Below are 22,830 nucleotides of genomic sequence, written 5' to 3'. Positions count from 1 at the left end.
TTCATTGCACAAATCTTAGCAAAAAGGTTACGAACGAAAAAAAGGTGTCAACAAAAACTTATAACTTGTATACGAGTATACCACAGAAGGCATAGAGTAAAATAACAGATGACATTTCCTCGAATTGATAACATTTGACACCGTTTACGGATTACGTGCGCTATGAGAATTATAAAGAGTTAGGAATTTAGGACGGTTAGATAAAAAAACAAGAAAACGCCTGGCGGAAGATTGCATTGAAGCAAAATGTTGACAGTTTTCATCACGCTTTTATTGGCTTGGCTTGGCTTGTATGTATGTATATATGTAACGGAATCTTCGAACTCGATGTTTACCCACTTTAAACAGTTAGTTTATTTCAAAATTCTGAACAATTATCAAGAACTGATGAGGATATACGATTTTATTTTGTCCCATTGCCCTCATCAGAGGTGGTGTTGGAGCACCTTAAAGAAAGTTCATGGCAAAGTTACTAAATTACAACAACGATTACTTTTTAGTTTGATTAAGTATACTAGCGTGGTTTTTGCTTTTTTAAAAGCATAGTAATGTTATTTGTAATGTAGAAGTAGCAAATGATCACGTAATTTGCCAGATGGTTCGCGGGAACTGCAGCCAATGAACATCTTAATTCCAGATAGAATTGGAGTTGAAATACCTCAGGGTCCCCTTACCAGGTTACCTTTGAGGTCAAAGTTTGGAACGTCTCGGATGCGTGAAATAGGTGTGGCAGTGGTGCTTCCGGAGCCCAACTAAAAAGGTGCTGCCACCTTCGAATCTATCCAAAAACCTTTCTTATTCCTTTCAGATTCAATCTTCCGAAAGTTTATTTTTTAAGTAACCATTTAAAGTATTTTTTTAATTATATTGTCCCGGAACTATCCCGGGATTAACTGTAGAAATGTATTTTTGCCAACCTATGTCATAATAGAGGGCGGCAAATTTAACTTCCGCCCCAAGTAGCTTGATCCCACGCTACGTTGATCACGTTTAGTCGTTTTCATTATTACTAACTGTAGCTATGTTTACATGTATAGGTATAAATCCCAATAAAATTATGCCATTTATTTAGCATGAGCGTAACTAATTGAATGTTTTGCACGGGAACACGATTTTGACGCATACTTTAAATAACCACACCGACATGCTTTATGCTGTCATTAATTATATTAGTAACGGTTAAGAATGACTTAGAAGTGGTCATTAAATAATTTTTAAATATTAAGTTATAGGTAATATAAATTTAGTAATAAGCATACAGTTTGATTTTTTCTTTTGTTTTGTTTCTTAGTTTATCATTCGTCTTTTTAACTGACTTCAAAAAGGAGGTGGTTATCAATTCGGCCGGTATCTTTTTTTTTTTTTTTTGTTTGTACACCAATTACTCTGCCGTTAGTGGACCGATTTTAATAATTCTTTTTTTTAATTTTATTGTGCATATTAAGCGTATTTTCTACCAATTATTACCTATTCTAAGTTCTTATTAACATAAAATGACAATACCGCATACCCGCATTATAAAAGTATTCGTACTTGAACATAAGGTTATCAGAAATATTATTCATTTAACAAATATGAAATTCCCAATCGAGATTTGTCAGTAACTCGCGGAAATGGACTATTATAAAATAATGATGGTAGTTTAAACATACTTTTGGAATAAATAATAGTTTGTTTTTAATATAGAAGTAGCAGATAAGCAAGCAGACCACCTGATGGTAAGTGACTTCTGCCACCCATGGACATCTGTAGTCAACCCCAGATAGTTTATTACCGGATTAGGATTAGTTTCCTACCTGAGGTCAGCCACATATGCGCCGCTACCTCTGAGGACTAAGCTGGAATGCCTCGGAAAAGTATGTCTCCTTTACCACACCCTTTAAATTAGAACACAATATCGCACAATATTTGTTAGGCAGAAATAGGTGTGACAGTGGTGCTACCGGAGTCGAACCACAAAGTGTTCTACTACCTTTTACCTTTTATTTATCTTAACGTATATATATATATACTAAATACATATACAATATCTTTATTATATAGTGCTCGTATATCTTTCAACGACTTCACCGATTTAGGTTATATTTATAAATATCCGTATTCTCGAAACGATAGTTCATAGCTGGACTTCGGTCCGATAGATTAGACTGTAGTTATCTCTTAAATTATTTCACTGAACCAGTGATAAAAAAACGACCACAAATTACCCACAAGCTGGAATTTAATAAAGTTTAATCATATCGTACTTTAAAAAAACATGTACATTCTGTAACAAACAACATTGCTGATTGAACTGAGTATCCTGCTTTAATTTTCCTTGACATAAAAACCATTGCCCTTAATAAAATAAAGAAATCCAAACCAAAGTTTAAGGACCTCCTTTAGTAATAAAATTATTAAACATAACATACAAAGAGTTCATTGAGCTCTATAAGAGGGATTTAGTAAATAAACAAAGGATTCTGATGGTTACATATGGCTTTCGTGGAGTTTTCTAAGGTTAAATATGTACTTATATGAGTTTGTAACAAATAGCTTCATTTTAAATATGAGTCATAGATGCGGGATAATAATTGGTCTACGGGATAGTCCCGTACAATTTCGTACTAATTGCCTATCAATATTTGTATGCATATTCATCTGATCATTGAATAACACACGGTTATCATTTGAATAACTTTTTAGAGGTTTTTTGTACCGTTTTTTCCATGGCCAATACTTTTATTTCGAAGCGCTAAATCTGGTACTCAGCGGATCCAACTTTTTATTTATCACATAAGCAGTCCATTTGAAGTCTCGGATGTAGCAAAACATATATTGTGAACGTATAATTTAAAATTTTAATACTTATACATGGATATATGATATCTATAATGTTGGCAATCAAATTAATTTGGTTGAATTCACCGCCATCTACCGGTTAAAAGAGGCAACATTGGCGCAAAGAAGAGTAGACGACAGTACTACCATCTATCGGAGGACTTTTGCAACATTTTTATTATCGATGATAGTAGGGATGGAAGACCGCTATAAAAGCCGAACGACGCACCTGACGGGTGTTCTTTTCCTATTGTGATCATAAGCTTACTCTGCCCGTTTGAGGAACGATATTTAATTTGTATATTTAAATAAAGTATTGCAATGTAATGTGATTGTGTAATAAATATAATAGTACTCAGAGGTGTTTAAGTTAAAAATAATAGTATTGATTAAACTCATAGAATTCATATACAATATCTTATGGTGAAGGTATGGAATAAAATATGCCTAAATATGTTTTATTATTCACATTTTTATTTTTATGTAATATAAAAATATAAAATCTAGCTAAAGTACATAGCTTATTAAGATACAGCTTTAGCAGGTCACGAAATACATAAATAATAATTATACATTATAATAATATGTTATCACATACAATGGACGGTAATTCCTTACATTACGTCATACGTCATTATCAAGTTCGTTTAATAGGAAACAATAATGTTATTAATATTGCTCATAAATGTCACAAATATTGAAAACTTGTTTCATATAATGTTTCTTAAAAATACACAATTAAATACATACCAAACATTTTATTCAGATTTAACATACTTAGCATATTACTATCAAACTAGAACTCAATTTGGTACCTTGAAGGTTGTCAATACATAATAATTCTCGACATATACATATTTATAAATACCTAAATGATTTATAAATAGATTACTCAATCACCCAAAAAGTATTCGTACAAAGAGGTTCATACATAAACCACCTGAGAACGAATAGCGTAAAAAAATAACTGAATTTCGGCAGAGGCGTAGGGCACCGGGAGTTGAGGGCATAAGCCTCCCGGGTAACACATGTTGGGGCGGCAAATTTTACAAACTACAAAGTTCCTTTTAGAAACGAAATAGTTTATCGTACAGGAAAAACTTACTGAATTGCCACCCCATTTTCTTGACGGCAATTGTAACCGAGCGACTTGTTTAGGGTGACACAAAATTTCATACATGGTGGACCTTTTTGCCGCCGACCAATTTTCAGAGAACTGCAAATTTAATATCCGCCCGGGCAGTTTGAAACAACGCTACGCCTCTGGATTTCGGTCAAGACTTATAATTCAAGCATAATTACGCCTTATTAATAAATTAATAGAAGGTACGAATTTTCATAAATGTTTTGCAATATACAAATACAATTATATCGCGTATTCAAGTTTAATTAGAGTGCAGTTATAAACAGTGAAAAAAGATTTTGCACATTTTCCTCCTGAAATAACTTTTAAAGAAAAAGTAAGATAAAAATAAAAAAGAAGCTGAATTATTATTATATGACTATATATTTACAAAAAACTGTTATAATTTTAGTGCATACAGCACTAGAGTTAAGTAAACTGGATAAGCCCTAGCACTAGCGTGGCACTAAAGCACTAGAATATAAAGTGATTTTCAACACGAGGGTTGTGACCTAGGGTTGTTTTCAAAATAAAATGCTAAGCCTCGTAAAGAAAGATGTTTTAACATCTTTCACAAATGTTTCTGAAGAAATTATTTCTGATGATTTTAAGTCTGTCTGATTGTATTATTAAATAATATTTGAATTTAGAATTCACTATTGTTATAGCTGGTGCTATTATTGTATGTCATAAAAGGTAGTTTATTCTGTTAAATTAAAAGTAATTAATTACATACTCTTTCAAAAACAAAAGAAAAGGCGCTCTGTTTCGATTAAATTTGTCAAAATACCATAGTTAGAAACCATAGTTAAAAATATAAAATTTCATTTTGGAATTTAAACAAAATTATGCGGATTTCGTGAGTAATTTATGTAAAATTGTTATTGATAACTTAATTGATATTTTTTATTTTATTTCACTTGATCTTTACACACATATATTGATATGTAATAAGTAGTATTCTTACTCTGTAATGCTTACATTCTCTGATTAATGCCCAGATATTTGTATATTTGTTATCCTTGTATGTAGCTTACGCTCTACAAAGAAATAGTATTGAAATCTCAACAAATAGAAACACGTTATTAAACAAGTAGAAACATGACGATGATTGGGAAGTATTTACAAAAGGTTTGTTTTAGGCGTGTGTTTTGTGTGATGATCTGTGAGCTATTCAGAGAAATTGTTAGGAGAGAAATTACTAGGGATGGCGATTCTTTCCGAAAAAGATCGTTTCGAATCGAAGTGGGATAAATGGATTCACATAAAAATCGAGGCCTAAATAATCGATTCTCCAAAAATCGAAATTCGATCTTTTCGGGAGCGAAACTGGCGAAAACAAAAAAAAGGTGGTAAGGACCAAACAATCACTGAAATACGTATCCGTGAGCACAAAATGTCTATAACACATTTGTTAATATTCTATGAACTTCGAGAAAATCTAATTTCGATTCACTGAATCGATTCATTACTGAAGATCGATTAAAATAATCGATTATCCAAATAATCGATTATTCAATTGATCGATCTTAGATCGCCATCCCTAGAAATAACACTTAGTAGGACGTGGCGGGGCGTAGTGAAGTGAAGTTGGCAGCACGGCGAAGCACGTGCGGCTGGATCGGCCCGTACCCGTCGTCTACAACGCGGACTATGCGCACGTTGATCTGAAAATACACAAACAATTGTATGACTTAATGCAACATTTGGATACTCGCCGGGTATAGACGAATACGCGCAAATACAAGAGTCTAACTCACTCCGACGTTTTCGATACTCGCTACGAATATTCGTCCGTTACCCCTAGCGTTCGTTTTTTTGTCGCGATAAATGATTATGTCTGCCCGGCGTTTTCCTCGTTAGTCGCAAAGTAATCTGGCGGCGAATTGTTTGCGATAATCTAAATGAACGTTCATATAGGAACGGTATCCATAAAAATACCGGCATTAATTTAACATTGCTGTTCATAAAATTACATCTTATTATTTAGCTATAGGTACAGCTTAATAACCTTAACGGAACTTAGCAGAAAATATCGTTGTAGGAAAGTACCCGGAAGTAGGTATTTTATTTCCTGATTCTTCCTGGAAAAGTATGATTATTCTATATAACATGTCTTTAATTACCTGCATGCACCCATATATGCGACGACTGGGCTAGAATAACGAAATATGGGAAAACCTTTCAAATGAGCGACGGGGTCAATTTGAAACTTACTTTAGAATTTAAAATAATAAATTATATTTCAGACAAAATATGATAAAAGTCCATGTAAGATTTGTGAAGATCTAAATAAAGGCATTCGTTATCATCTTGAAGCTGAAACATGCTGGTTTAAAAGAAAAGAAGACGCTAATATGAAGAAGAACTTCATCAAACACGTAAACAATTCAGTAATAGAAGCGGAGTTGAATGAAGCCGAACAATAAAACGAATAACCACACCATTAATCAAACTATTAGTAAATAATGATTTAGAAATATATGGAGTCTATGATTCAGGTTCAAATGTTTCTTTAATTAATTAAGTTATTAAAGTTAAAAGGAAAAAGAAATATTTTGAATGAAGCTAATTTAGTAACTATTAATGGTGTTAAAAAGACAAACGGTTTGACAACTCTAAGAATAAATATTTTTAAGATAGAAAAATATGTTTATGTATAAAACACTTTAAAAGATCACTCAGAAAAGTGATCTAAATATTGAACAAGAGGTTATAGCCAATAGAAAACAATAGACTGACTTATAAATAGAGAGAACTGCAGCACTATAAAGGAATTCAAAATATTTTTTAATGAACATGTGAAAGAGAACAATTTTGAAATAAAAACTGATCATTTGAATCTTTATCAAAAATCTGAAATAGATAAGTTGGTTTCCAAATATAAGTCCGTTTTTGCAAAAAGTAAGTATGATATTGGTACTATCAATGGATATGAAGCGAGAATAGACGCAGTTGTTAGAAGCTATTAAGGTAGAAGGTTTTAGGTTATAATTTACAAAATGCACATTTGCCACAGATTCAGTGAAATATTTGGGCCATATAATACAAAATAATTATATAAGACCAATAAAAGACAATTTAGTTCCGAAAAAAAAAGGCCTGTCCCAAAGAAAAAAAATATAAGACAATTTCTAGGAAAGATATTTTTTTACCAAGGAGTGCAATAGTATTAGACCCATTACATAATTTACTCAGGAAAAATCAAAAGTTTGTTTGGTCTGCTGAATGCCAGAAAGCATTTGAGTTTTTTTTTTTTTTTTATAATATAAGAGTAGCAGACGAGCATGCAGTCCACCTGATGGTAAGTGGCTACTGCCGCCCATGGACATCTGTAATCAACCCCAGATAGGATTAGATATTCCTACCTGAGGTCGGCCACAGATGCGCCGCTACCCCTGAGGACTAAGCTGGAACGCCTCGGAAAAGTCTGTCTCCCTTACCACACCCTTCAAACCGGAACACAGCAGCGCTTAACACTGCTGTTATTAGGTAGATAGGTGATTAGTAGAATAGGTGTGGCGGTGGTGCCGCCGGAGTCGAACCACAAAGGGTTCTACCACCAGATGATGAAAACCCCTATTATGTTCACAACCAGCCTTGGAAATATTCGATCAAGATTTACCCATAAATATTTATGTTGATGCTTCTTTAGAAGGTATTGATGCCATTTTAAAACAAATACAAACAGACGGAAAAGAAAAACCAATAGTTTACTTTTAGAAAAAACTCAATGAAGCTCAAAAGAATAAATATAGTTCAAAAAACTAAAAAACACGCTTTTATGATAAAATTAACTAAAAAGTAGAAAATCTAAATGAATCTAGGAATCAATTAAGGAACAGTAAATAGTATAATTGTGAAATAAATCTACAAAGTTTGAACGAAATCTGGCCGTTTAAAGTGGGTCAAAATCGCGCCCAAAGAAGTCGGTTACAAACATACAAACAAACATACAAACATACAGGTGAAGCTAATAAAAAGCGTGTAAAAAGAAAGCAATATACTTGGAATGTTTACCTATCAAAGAAGCTGTGAGATATTGGCAATATTGGTTGATAGGTAAAACATTTACAGTTTATTCAGACTACAAACCGTTGGAAAATATGAACCTTTTTTTTTTTACGAGGGGGAAACCTTCAAAAGGTACCCGGTGCCGTGGGAGCGACACAGGGTTATGTGGGATTTTTACCGCACTAAAACCCCCCCGGTGGCCTTCCTCTACGTTGCCAAGAGGACTCCGGGATCTCCTACAGAACGCAACCGGAGTCCTCTGAACGCGTCGCCCCTTCGGGCTCCACCCAGGCAAGCTCCAGGACTCGCCACACCGTCTGGTGTTTACGACGGTATGCGACCACACAACACCGCCGTCCTTCCCGGAGTTGCTTACCGGACGGCTCGACCTCCCAATCTTGCCGCCCGCAACCCCGGAAGCCCCCTTTTAGTCGCCTCTTACGACAGGCAGGGGATACCGTAGCCCTATTCTAGTCCCGGGACTACAGGGACAAGGAAATATTGAACCTAAAATCTTGTACAGATGAAGAGTTAGGAGATTTGACACAGTATCTATCCCAATATGATTTTCAAATCAAATATGCTCCAGATAAAACAAATTTAGAAGCTGACTGTTTTAGCAGGAATCCTGTATTAGTCCCTGATGAGAATAAAGATGAACAATTAAATTGTCAATTTAATAAAGATGGAAGATGTTTTAAAGGATCAAAATAAGAATGTGGAAATACAAAATAACATAAGCAAGTTAATTGAAAAAATGGGTATATTTTAAAAATCTTAGGAGGCAGCAAAAGATAAATACTATCAGAAGAATTTAGCATTAAACTGGTTAGAAATATACATGAGAACTTATGCCATATTGGAATTCGACAGATGCAAACGACAATTTGTCCACTCTATTTACAGAACAACAACATTCGTTTTTTTCCACAAGAAAGATCACTATTATTACTACGCCATCAGATGGTATTCTTTATAAGGATCAAATTCTGTGAAGTAATGATACATACTCTAATAGAAAATACATATTTTTAAGAAAATTATCATCAATATAAAACATACGTACTAACTTAGGTGCGTACATAAATATTGATAATATTGTTTCCCACTGATAGGCAGTTACATTAAATCGAGCGGGTGAACCAGTGGAATTCCTTACGTTAGGTATTTTATTCCAAGATCAATAATATTTTTTATCGTACGGGTTATCGCATTATATAATTATACCCGATAGCAAAGGTTATATTTCTCGAGCGTATCTTGCATGTTTATGAAATTCCGGATCTTCCAGACAGCTGTTTTGATAGTTAAGGTACATTCGTCTTAAATACCCAAGTGTCTTTAGAAATATGTTTGTAAACCATGGTGGATATTTGGCGTGAAATACAAGTACCTAGCTAAAAATATCATCAAGACTATTAACTGACTGAATTCACTGTGCCAGAGATCAACGCACAGCCGAAAAGGCCGAACTTGGAGACCTACCGAAGATAGGCTGACAATATTTGCTTTTAAGAAGAAGTAATCAAATTTAGATCTTCGGTAAGCAGAAATTGGATAGATTGATTATATTACTTATATACAATCTATTTACAAACAATTTACAAACATAAATGTACAAAAATACCATATAATCATTATATGTTCATTAAAGGACAATACACTCGAATACGCAGCAATAAATAAGGCAGGAAATAAGCAGCAGCAGCAGGAAATAAGGAATATTTCATTCTCTTCTACTCGTATTTATTACTGGCGAAACCCACGCGCGAAACCCAGAGATCAAGGGTCATAAGACCATAACTTTTTTATAATATAAAATCGTCGGCTTTGAGGAAGAACTCACTAGGCACCTGTTTTTATGGTTCCCAAAGGGTAAAAACGGAAGCAATTACTTAGCTTCCACAGTCTGTCGGTTTGTCCGCCTGTACCATTACCATGAGTTTTTACGTTTCGACAAATATGACTGTTTTGGTATTTGTTTACGTATTGGCCCATACAATTTTCAAGACTTGTATATAATCCGCTAGGGGCGCTGAATGGAAATAGTATGAGCAAATACGTAAACAAATACCAAAACAGTCATATTTGTCGAAACGTAAAAGCTCATGGTAAGGGTACTGTCCGTCTGTCACAGGGCTCTACCTTCTGAACCGTAATAGATATACTACATTTTTTTACAGAGTATGTATAATGGTGGCTCGTATCATAGCGCTGCAGCCGAGAGTTTATGCTATATGCTATAATCATGAAGACCGGCCGTTACCTCGACTGAACTCGTGGACTTGAGAAAAAAAGATTTTCCTATTCTAACATTCTTATTAAATTAATTACAGGTAACGAACAATAAATCTTGAATGACTTCATTCTACTGAAGGATATTACTAGGCATTTTATGCACGATGCTCGTAATGAATAAGCATTTGACTATGTGCGTAAAAAACCTATGACGTCAAAATACATACATGTTGCAATGTTTAAGTATTTGAAGAAATAAGTGCATTTAAATTGTGTGTATGAAACTCTCAAACTTAGGTAGCAAATATAGAATAAGTTCGATCGATAACATTATAACTTAGACGACGAAACAATATAGACTGCTACTACGTGCTATTTTTAGGAACTATAACCTCGTTATGAGAAGCTAATTCGACACATTGTGCGCTTCTTGATTTGGACAAACACGCCAAATTAATCCCAATAATGTTTATAGCGGTACCTTGTATGGCGTCTCCTATTTTTATTCAAGCTATTCTTATTTTTCATGTTTGTTGTTATGGAGGCCACCGTAATAAAAACTCAGTAAACATTTGGGTCTATCTGTTTTGGTTAAATACATAGATATATAGCCCTATGACAGATATATAGACATCGAAGGTTCAGTAATAGAGTCTCGTTTTTACCGTTCGGATATGGAACCGTGATAATACATTGAATACCGCAGTGTTAAGCGTTGCTGTGTTCTGGTTTGAAGGGTGTGGTAAAGGAGACATAGTTATCCGAAGCGTTCCAGCTTAGTCCTCAGAGGTAGCGGTGCATCTGTGTACCTCAAGTAGGAATATGTAATCCTATCTGGGGTTGATTACGGATGTCCATGGCCGGCAGTACCACTTATCATTAGGTGGATTGCATGCTGAATTGCTTCTCCTTATATTATAAAAAAACAATACCTCGTGCTTGGAGACAGTTCGCTTGAAGTACTTGTGGAATCTTGTGGAGAGAGCCCAAACAGCGCCGTTGTCGCGCTCCGCCCACCTCACTTCCGCGCAGAATTGCAATTTGTCCGAGTCTTGCGCTAACACCCTGGAATAACAATAAAACATACCGTTACTATTCGGAGAGATTTTGTTTTTACAGAGACGTGGTTGAAAAAGAAATTGCAGACTTATTTTCAATATTCAAAACTGCATACTTTATTTCTTCTTTTCCACTCACTTTCTCTTAAGTTTTTTGGAATATGATTCCCTATCATAACCAAGCTATGCTCTCTCTAATTTCTTAGAAATGGGAGCATGAGTTACATCCTACTGCATTCATAAATTACTACTGATCTAATATACTTTGAATTGTGTAACATTTTATTAATAAGTATGTCTTATATCTCTATTTTATGAGTGTCAAAATATATTATACGTAGTCTTAACTTAACTTACTTATGGGCATTAGTAAGAGGGTTCCACGCAGCAATGGCGGTTTCAGACATGGGGCTGAAGATGATGGTGTCATCACGGGGGTCTACGGCTAAACCGAGACCTTGGGAGGACTTGCGGCCTACCAGGTTGATTGGCAAATCAGTGCCCTCGGCCGGAGGACCTGATGTGAGAACGGCCGTTGACACACTGAATATTCTGGAAAAATAGAGTAGTAAATAGTTAGAGTAATAATATAAAATATTTTATTAACATCCTCCTACACCTATGTACGGATAGGCACGTGTTTAAAACTAGCTTACATGATAAATGTGTTATATGCTTTATACCTAAGTATATAACACATTTATCATGTAAGCTAGTGCTTTCACAGCACCAGTTGTACAATATTTACTAACAAAATGAAAAAAATAGATAAATCACTTTGCTTAAACTTTAATTATAATTGAACTTCCTACTATACCAATACTGCCAAAAGTAACAGTATTCTGTTGTTCGCACCCGAGTAGGCTCGCTCTATACTTTATTACTCTGAGGTACTTAAAAGTAACTGTCTGTAATTAAAAAGCAATAAAAAAATTAAAACCTCATAAAATCGCGTTTCATGATTTTTAACTTCATAAAAATGAACGAGCACTTAATCCGATAAACATTAACAACTTTTACTTTTCAATTTATCAATCGGTCAAGTTTTTTTAACCAAATCTATACATGAGCATATTGAGCATACAGTCCAGCTATTGATAAGTGTCAATTGTCGCTCATGAGCATCTGTAATCAACCCTAGATAAAATTTGAACCTTACCATAGGTTAGCCACAGGTGCGTTGCTGCCTTCAAATACCAAGGCGACACGCCTCTTTTAAATGTCTCTTCATCAATCTTCAAGCCAGAACTCCAGTCCTCCAGTCCAGAACTTACAGTCCAGGTGATGTCTTCAGAATCGAACCACGAAGGATTCTAGCACTTAAATGTGTGCCCCATTCACCAAAGAAGTTTTAGTGCGTAAGAATCTTACATAACTCCAGGTTTCTTCCTGTACTTAGAAGATTTTCGCCTCGAAGCATTCAACGCGTACCACGAAGGCATCTATCACCTAAACCTATATCTGTTATAGTAAATAGAAAGGTAAATCGCAGTTGAGAGAGTAGATCCTTACCTATCAGTGGCCAGAGGCTGGTAGTACACCAGACCTTGAGCTGGGGAATGCGCGAGGCCCACAATACCGTCCATGAGGGTGAAGCGATCGCCACCGATGTCGTACTCCCCGAGGTCAGGGTCGGGGTACATGGACGCGTGGGTCACACGCCAGGCGTTGTCCCGCTGAGCATCGTACACTATTATACCTGGAAAACAATCGTACACACTTTTGTCAATTGATTGACAAATTAAATACATTTTTAGAGAAAATGTACGTATAAATAACTAATACTACTTAATTTAATAAATCAATTAGTATTTCAAACATTTTATCGACATTTCAGCACGAAGACGTAGCAAAACTTTAACACCACAATTTCAATTCTCAAAACTAGTTACACTTTCTTGTTCAGAGTGATCTATCTATGTATTTACTCATCTAAGTTCAGACGCTACTGGCTATATTAATTTGCAAATTAATTATCCAATCACATCCGCAGTTGATTAACCGTAACAACCTAACAGTTGACGACCCGCGTGGCGGAGCGGCCACCATACCGGACTGACGCGCAAAGGGTCCCGGGTTCGATTCCTGGCCAGACAGATATCTAAATGATGAATTTAGATTTCTAGGTCTGGGTGTTTATCTATTTGTCTATGTGTGTGTCCATGGCACCCACGACAGGAATCCTAGTGTGGGGCTGTGAGTGTAGAAAGCGTTTATTATTGTTTATTGTTTAGTTGGTTGTATCACGAAAATCTATAAATAACGCTTTTCATTTTCCACTCCAAAGTATGGGAAGAAGATATACATTACTCTACCAACATGCTGGCTTTTGTAAAAAGTAAGCATTCGACAATTAATTTTGATGTTAGTTAAAAGTTTGTAGTCGACCTTATGTGGAACTTTTGTCTTATCTGAGATTCTTTACAGATGTCCATGGGCCGCAGGACCCACTTACTATCAAGTGGCCTGCATGCTCTTTTTCTACTTCAATATTATAAAAAAAAATGGATTAAATGAGATTGAACATTATATCTTATTAGTAATTACCAACAAATTTTGGAGGGCCTCAAGAATATAGTTCTTAAATTTTAATAAAAATTAATAAATTTTAAAAAAATAAATTAAGAACCATTTTCTTGAAAATAATTTATCGGTTTCCCTAAAGGACTATTCAGGTCGTAGTAGATGACCCTTTGAACATATTAAAGAAAATATGCAAGAAATACATGTAAACAAATAATAAAGAGGAAAAGTATTCAATATTCATCTGGTATTGTATTTTACCCATGGCCACGCAATCCAATAAATAATATATTAATATTGTTATTTTTATTTTGTTATGTTCATTCTGTTTCCTTTAGAAGTTTCTAGTAACTTAAGATATATTTAGGTTGACCTGACTTGACATAAATCTTTTACATTGCTAAGAATTACACTGTATCAGCGCTTTCCAAAGTATCTCGATCCCCTGGGAGACCGCACACACGGGGTCACGGGGCAAAGTCTTACGTATATCTGCCTAATAACAACAGTGTCAAGCGCTGTTCCCTTCCAGTTTGTTCAAGGAAGTAAAAAAGTAATATATTATAATAGATTTAATTCCGACGTGGGTATAGTCAAAACTAAGTACTAACAATATACCTAAAGCCAATAAAAACATCTAATTCCTATTATAAGGTATAAGTTACAGGTATCCTTATTAGATATAAATTGAAAAATATTTAACTATGTCCGTAACTAAATCAAAATAAATATTGACAAAAAATAAATACTTTATTCTTGCAGTGTCACCATTATCAATGAAATTTATTATTAGACTTAGGTTAAGTAAAAAGCGTTGAACTCTGACTGTAATGTTCACACAATTTATCTTATTATTACTTGAATTATTTAATTATTATACCTACACAATCTATTTGATTATAGTGAATTACACGAATGATTTTTTGCACAAAAATAATTACAGTGAAAATGAAATATTAGATTGAAGCGAAAAAAAAGATGTAGGTACCTACTTTCTGCGATTTACCACAATATCTTTATCATTTTGATTCACCATCATTTAACAGGTGATTAATGCTAAGTGATATTAACTATATGAATCTTTTTGATTTAATCTTCGAGGATAAGAATGCATGTATGATCAACTTCAGGTAGATTATCTTATTTAAATATCAACAAGTTCTTCACGATCAGTGACATTTTACGATAACAGTTGGGTTACTGTATACATATGATTATCACATACTTTTTATGATTTAAAATCCAAATGTTCCATGAAAGTAGGCCATATCTTATAAAAAAACATTTAAAAAATACAGGTTTAATTCTAATTCAGGTTTGATTCTAGAATGGGCAAAGTGGAGACACTTCTAGGTCGGTTAAAAATAACAGTATACCTGAGTCATTAACACTAGTTAAGAGTAAGAAGTTACAGCCTAAACAAAGTACTACTTTGCAAAATTAGCCCAAACGGTGATCATGGAAACAAAAGCGCCAACCTTTCAATTTCACGTAACAATAACCAAGTTGGCTTAATTACAATTTATCATTCGTATTACGTAATTTCGGAGAAAGCAGAGTTCCGTATACACACGGGTGAGCCCCGAGTGTTGGCCATGTGTTAGCGTACAAGTATGTCACGGACGAGCCAATTATTGACTCTATTCGAATGCGGGATTACAAGAAACGACAACAAATACATTAAGGCCGACCGGAACGTTCTCATGCTTTTTATAGGCGATATTTCTTCAATTATCCGTTCATTATCCATACAAATCTAATCGTTCCACGCTACAGTGACTTTGGTATGCTATCCAGTTTAAATCGGTTGCACTTGCGAACCGAAAGTAACTATTAACCGTTCATGTTGAACGGCGCCAACGCTAGACGTAAATTGCACTATACTTACGATAAGTATGCTTATGAAAATATGTCATTATTTCAATCGGTGTATTCAACAGTGTTGACGGATTTCTAATGGAATCAAAAGATAAAGAACATATTGTCTTCTGCTAGGATTTTATATAATTACGAGCTTTTGCCCGCGACTTCGCTCGCGTTACGAAGTAATATTTTCATCCCCTATTTTATCCGCTTGGGGGTAGAATTGATCAAAATCCTTTCTTAGCGGATGCCTACGTCATAACATCTACCTGCATGCCAAATTTCAGCCCGATTCGTCCAGTGGTTTGGGCTGCGCGTTGATAGATCACCATGTCAGTCAGTCACCTTTGAGTTATATATATTTAGATTGTAATATAATAGATCCTTGTAGAACAGAATACATAATAATCCCGGAATTGCTTTAATTATTATTTTCTCACAAATTTTAAAACTGCTTCGCCTTTGCCACTTTTCGTAAAGATTGCTTACATATGACACACATCAATCAAATTTACATTAAAGATGACCTAATGCCTACTCTTACTTAATGTAAGGTAATACCTACTTATTGAATGTCAAATAGCCAGCAATTTGCATTACCCACAAGATTAAACTGAAAGTTGAAGTCATTAATGGTTGCTACAAATTCAAGGTTTTCTTGAATACCTAGGAGGATTGAACTATGTCACATCTCAAACTAATAGATCAGTGTTTTTCAAAGGAGGCTTACTGGGGGTCAGCGGTCTACCCCAAAAAATTGAAAAAATTGAGGTATATTGAAGCTGTTGAGACGGCGATAGCAGAATTGTTTTTGTAATATTTTAAGAAAAGTTAATGAGGTTTTTCATTTCCCATGCAGAAATAAGAGGACTTTTTTGCCGAATATCTGATACAGATTTTTGTCGCTGATTATTTTGATTTTAAAAGTGTGTGACAGAGTAGAAGTAGAGTTTGAGAACCTCTGTTGTACAATAGATAAATTGTTAACATTGCGTAACGGTTGGAGCAAATTCCTGTGAATTAATATCACTATTCACAACCATTGACACACTTATCCACTATTTATAGAGTGTGGGAATTTGTTAATAGATACTACTCTTACGTAAATAAGTAGGTATGTATTTAAAGACTATGATGTTGTACAAGTTAATTAGATTTTAGAGTTTTTTGCGTATTAAAAATTAATAATCGCGTTTTATCAAAGGTATATAAAACATCGTGAGGAAATGGCTAAAGTGTTCTTAAAAAATCTTAAGGATGTGTAAACTCTAAAATCTGTATGTGGCCAACGCGATGTACTTATAGCCTAAATTCATCTTACTGTGAGGTAAGACCCGAATCCAGAAGTAGGATAATTATGAGTTTACGACGCCAACCACAACGACTGCGTGAAAGAAATCATGTTTACTATTATGTATTACGTATACAATTACATGCGTGTTAAACTCGATCACCTTTACGTTCAAGTGAGTAAGTCGGAAATTAATAATGACATACTAATTATTATGTATACTCTGGTGTGGGCAAGATATTTCCGATGGGTATGTCTTTATTTTGACAGTAAAATTACTTTGGAGTAGCAAACTACTATATTACTACTACTATTGCTATAGTATTTGCTTTTCTATGCTTAAACTTATATATAAAATACTCGTGTCACAATGTTAGTTACCGTACTCCTCCGAAACGGCTTTACCGATTTTCACCAAATTTTATATGCATATTCAGTAGATCTGAGAATCGGCTACTATCTATTTTTCATTCCCTAAGTGATAAGTGTTGTTCACCCTTTATTTATACGGCAACACAACATTTGCCGGGTCAGCTAGTATTTACATAAAATAATACGAATATAAACGAATTACAGATATTTATATTTAAGAATTATAGCAATCTTATATAATTATGTTCGTTTCTTAAATTTTATTGTCCTTCTTTAATTTTAAAGTTCCTAGACGTCGTTATCAACCTATTACTATACCAATGCCAACAGGGGTCCTACCACCATCTTTTGAAAACAATCATAGTTCAGGAAAGTTTTATTTCAATATTGCATCAACATTATTTTATTTCGTACCACGACCTCCTTAAAACAGTTTTGTTTTATTCCTGCCGAGCAATGTAAACTTATATCCTTATTCATTTTTCGCTTATCCATTCTATAAAACCAACTGAAATTGTCATATTTAGCTTAAAAAATAAATTGACTGCAAAAAAGAATGAATAATTTCGACCGACTTCATACGAAACTGCTTATTGTATTTTAAAAACAATCCTACTTTAACGTGGTCGTGGTACGAAATTTCAATGTTAAATTAGTATTGCTTTTAAAAGTTGGTTACTACCAACTTTTAAAAGCCTAAGAAAGGCCTGGAGGCCTATAAGGCCTTTCTCAGAGTAAGCAGGGTTAAAGACCAAAGTTCACCGTGGTAGACAAGTGCGAATTAGTAGACTTCACACACCTTTGCCATTTTTTATGAACTACTAGACATGCAAGCATCGTTTTGTTCAGTTACTAGGGACTTGTTGCAAAACAATAGTGTTCTGTTCATTCAAATATTGTGGATTCGTTGAGAACTGTACATTTTGTCGCAAAATAAATTAATAGCGTCCAGGCATTGATCTCTGGATACAGAGACATCTAAATGATGCATTTAAGATTGCGTGCGTTGTGTTTGTTTTTTTGTGCATTCATGAAAACCATGACACAAAATCTTAGATCAAAACTATTAGTGTAGAGAACGTAAACGGATTCACCTTAGATACTGATAATTAAATATTAAGGTTGAAGGTGGTAGAACCCTTTGTGGTTCGACTCCGGCAGCACCACCGCCACACCTATTTCTACCTAATAACAGCAGTGATGGGCGCTGCTGTATTCCGGTCTGAAGGGTGTGGTAAGGGAGACAGACTTTTCCGAGGCGTTCCAGCTTAGTCCTCAGGGGTAGCGGCACATCTGTGGCCGACCTCAGGTAGGAATATCTAATCCTATCTGGGGTTGATTACAGATGTCTATGGGCGGCAGTAGCCACTTACCATCAGGTGGACTGCATGCTCGTCTGCTACTCTTATATTATAAAAAAAAATACCCCTGAAATTAACGCTAAACAATATTTGCATTTAGCGTGAATGCCAATAAATTATGTAAAACGAGAAGAATCAGGATACAACTGAGACCATGCGGAACGTAGCCCAATAAATACTGCAACACGTGAACGCGTGCAAGCGATCCGTATGAATGCGCTTTGTAGCCAGATCCGACATATTCGAATCAATTAGTAACAGTGTAACATGCACCTTTTTATTACTAGCATTCAATTATCAAGTTGTTAATTAAGACGTTTAAGTTTGACGTGCGTAATACGTTATACAATTAAGTGCAATAGTTATTTTGTTTAATGATTGTTTTTGCAGTTTTAGGATTTTTGTTATGAAATATATATTTTGTTAATTTAGTAGAAGACGAGTAAAATTATCGCAAATAAGCATATTATCTTTAGAGTTTATAGTTTACACCAGTGTGGGTCGCGACCTCCTGGGGTTTGTAAAGTCTCTGTAAACAGGTTGCCACAGATTGCGATACCTTAGAAAAAAACATTATTAAGTTTAAAAAAGTTGTACGAATAGGACGCATCCTACATTTATAGGTATTTAATAATGTATTTAACCTAATAACGAAAATAAATAAAAATGTATGTATTTCGTATTTGTAACCTGCTGTTTAGCAAGAACAAAGTATAGGGGGTCACGAAATATTTTCTCATTTATCACAAGGGGGTCATGAAAAAGGTTGAAAGCCACTGCTATAGACACTACTGTACAACGCCATTATCTTATCTGTTTACCGGTGTGAAAGTAAGATGCCCATTATGTATTCACAGGAAGTACTGTAGATCCTTGAAGCTAACGTAAACAGGTTCTACTTTGGATAGAAAAGGCTTGTTGCCAGTCGACTGTTGCGTAATTATTACAAATATGTTGTTTGTGGGATATTATAATGAGCGGAAGGAAAACAAAGCGTGTACTCTATATTTGCATTCATTTTATCAATATTTAGATAATAAATAAAAACCACATGATTACTATCTAAGACTATTATCTATCGTAAACGCTTTAGGACTCTTTTGTTTTTTTTTTGTTGACGAGGGGGAAACCTTCAAAAGGTACCCGATGCCTTGGGAGCGACACAGGGTTATGTGGGATTCTTATCGCACTAAAACCCCCCTGGTGGCCGTCCTCGGCGCTGCGTAGAGGACTCCGGGATCTCCAAAGGAACGCAACCGGAGTCCTCTTAGCGCATTGCCCCGTCGGGCTCCGCCCAGGTGAGCTTATCGCTCACCGCACCGTCTGGTGTGTACGACGGTATGCGACCACACATACCGCCGTCCTTCCCGTTGGCCGGGCGGTTTGAGCTGCCACTCTTGCCACCCACGACCTCAGAAGCCCCCTTTTAGTCGCCTCTTACGACAGGCAGGGGATACCGTAGCCCTATTCTTGTACCGGAACTACAGGGATAAAACGCTTTAGGACTCTATTGAACTTTAATTTACATTTACTAATTGACTAAGAAAGTACTTTTTAAGTTTATTTTTTAATTTTATATAAAATTGGGACAGTTTCAGTTAACATTTAAAATCATATTCGGCTATTTAGCGGGATACCTAGCTATAGCTAACAAAGTATAGCACTTAGTTAGGTAGTTAAGTAAAATATGTAGGTAAGGCTATTCCTGTTGTCAATTTAATTTTTCTTTTTTTTTTTAATTAAAGAAAATTATTCGAAGTATATTATACGAGGCTAATGACAACGATTATTCTACTAAGAGACAAGTAATGTTACATGCCTTGTTGCTTCATAAGAATAAGGATTCCCCGGCATGTACACCTAAATTCTAAAAAACGATAATAGAGCTGTCTTCTATTTTAACGTACAACGATTAATTGATTTAAGTATACGATTGGAATTCAGACTGCATCGATTTTATTCACGAATGCACAGACGGCCTTACGTAACAGTCCGGTCTGCTTTATCGATCCAAATTTCGATGAAAATAACATAAATATGTAAATACTTACCAGGAGCGACGGTGTCTGTGATGTAAGCGAAGACATTATCGCACGAGGCCGAGAGGTGGGAGGACGAGGTCCTGGTGTCGTCCAGCACGATGTTGGTCAGCAGCGAGGCTGGACGCAGCAGCTCCCGAGGGAAGTACACGCTTCGTACCTGGAAAAAGTAATTATGTACAAGTCCCAATATGTATGAAAACAGTCTCAAATTATTCGTGTATTTTTTTATATGAGAAAGCACTCACTATTCTTCATCACCATTAGATAGGCTCGCTTTAACTGGTGCCTTTGTTCTGAATTACAATGTTATACCGAATAGGATTTTTTTATTTAAGTTAAAATAAATGCCCTCTCCCACCCTTGGACATCTAAAATCCATTTCAGATAGGATAATAGTCCCACTTAAGTTTGCCTAGACATGCGTTGCTACCACTAAGGACTAAATTAAAACGCCTCGTCATACCCAGGGCCGGATTTAAGGGAGGGCAACCGGGGCGGCAGCCCTGGGGCCTCCACAAAAGAGGGGCCCCCACAATAGAGACGTCGGTTTTTTTTTTTTAATTCCGACTAGTAAACACTAGTAAAAAAAAATATTTTTGCCTTTGATATTTTTTTACGCTGTTTTACCTTTATCTACAGTACTTTGTACAAACATGAATACTAGAAGAATCTACCAATGTTGCCCAAGGCCTCTAGACCTTTAAATCCGGCCCTGGTCATACCCCTTAAAAAAGAGTACACCAACATTTGAAACTGTTCTTATAAGGCTATTATTACTTCCAAATGAATTGGAAATCACGTTATTATGATATCCCTACTAAGAGACATTTACTTCACTCCTTCTAAACTAAGCAGGTTAAACTTTACTTTACGTTAAACTTTAAAGATGTGAAAGCAGGAACTTGTATGCAAAGTACAAGATTACTCGATAGCTCGTGGACATTTATAACAAAGCTCATTTAGGACTCGATTTCTAACTAAAGAGAGAAGCGAAACCATGCATTTATATTACTAACGAGTTTTTGCCCGCGGCTTCGATCGCTGTACGAAGTAATATTTTCATCTCCTATTTTATCCCCTTGGGGGTAGAATTGATCAAAATCCTTTCTTAGCGGATGCCTACGTCATAACATCTACCTGTATGCCAAATTTCAGCGCGATCCGTCCTGGATCTATCGATCACTATGTCAGTCAGTCACCTTTGAGTTATATATATTTAGATAGTTATCATTTCGCAATACCGGCAATATCAGTTCAACGAATTCGTGGGAGTGTACAATATTGCCGCACGCCGCCCAATATTGACCCCTGCTATAGTTCGAAACTATTTGAAAAATAGTAGGTACTTTATAATCCGACAAAACAAAATAGTGAGATAAAATTAATACATACATACTAGCTGACTCGGCAAACGTGTTGCTTATAAATAAAAAAATGATAAGGGTGAACAACCCTTATCACTTAGGGGTGTGAAAAATAGATAGTAACCGATTCTCAGACCTACTGAATATGCGTATAAAATTTGGTGAAAATCGGTAAAGCCGTTTCGGAGGAGTACGATAACTAACATTGTGACACGGGATTTTTATATATAAGATTTAATTGTAGTATGTAAATTTATTGATATGAATAAACGAAAAAAAAACGACAATACCGGGTTTATTAAAATTATTCATTTCAATTTTACATTTTCAATTTTACAATTCATACTATATTTTTTTTTATAAAATTGGAGTAGCACAAGTATTCCGTGCCGCCCTTGAATATTTATAACAAACTCCATACTATAGAACAGGGTTGCTTCATCAACGTTTAATACTCAGAGCTTTACAAAAAGCCTTTTATCATAAGGCTTTCGTTGCAGCACTGAGACATTATCGGCTTTAAGATCGCCCGCAATATAAAAACTGCATTATTAGCTATAGATTATAGTTTACAAAAACCGGTCAATGATAGGGAATTCAATCGAATGACGTCGATTAGCTAGGGATGGCAATTCTTCACGTTACGAATCGATACGTTTGGAAGTAAGACAGATTTTTTAAATATCCATTCTCTAGTTGTCAATAATTTGTGGATATATAAATTACTGACGTCTAGACATAGTTTTATTTAGTTTGCTGCT

The 22,830-nt window shown here is 35.2% G+C and overlaps 1 protein-coding gene across 1 annotated transcript in view; it reads right to left on the bottom strand.

The window, feature by feature from the left end:
• Window positions 1–3,272: 3,272 nt before the first annotated feature.
• The window catches only part of LOC140744353 (dopaminechrome tautomerase-like), a 63,918-nt gene continuing 44,360 nt past the window's right edge, over window positions 3,273–22,830 (bottom strand). The window contains exons 4-8 of the mRNA XM_073075920.1: window positions 20,715–20,862; window positions 12,766–12,952; window positions 11,611–11,805; window positions 11,128–11,260; window positions 3,273–5,610 (exon numbers count right to left, since the gene is read on the bottom strand). Of these exons, the coding sequence (XP_072932021.1) occupies window positions 5,500–5,610; window positions 11,128–11,260; window positions 11,611–11,805; window positions 12,766–12,952; window positions 20,715–20,862 (774 nt within the window). The 3' untranslated portion in view covers window positions 3,273–5,499. The remainder of the gene's footprint in view (window positions 5,611–11,127; window positions 11,261–11,610; window positions 11,806–12,765; window positions 12,953–20,714; window positions 20,863–22,830) is intronic.

Source organism: Epargyreus clarus, unplaced genomic scaffold, assembly GCF_041222505.1.
Source record: "Epargyreus clarus isolate Ecla_fem2 unplaced genomic scaffold, WU_Ecla_fem_2.2 ptg000008l, whole genome shotgun sequence".
NCBI lineage: Eukaryota > Metazoa > Arthropoda > Insecta > Lepidoptera > Hesperiidae > Epargyreus > Epargyreus clarus.
This window is presented reverse-complemented; position numbering and strand designations above follow the sequence as displayed.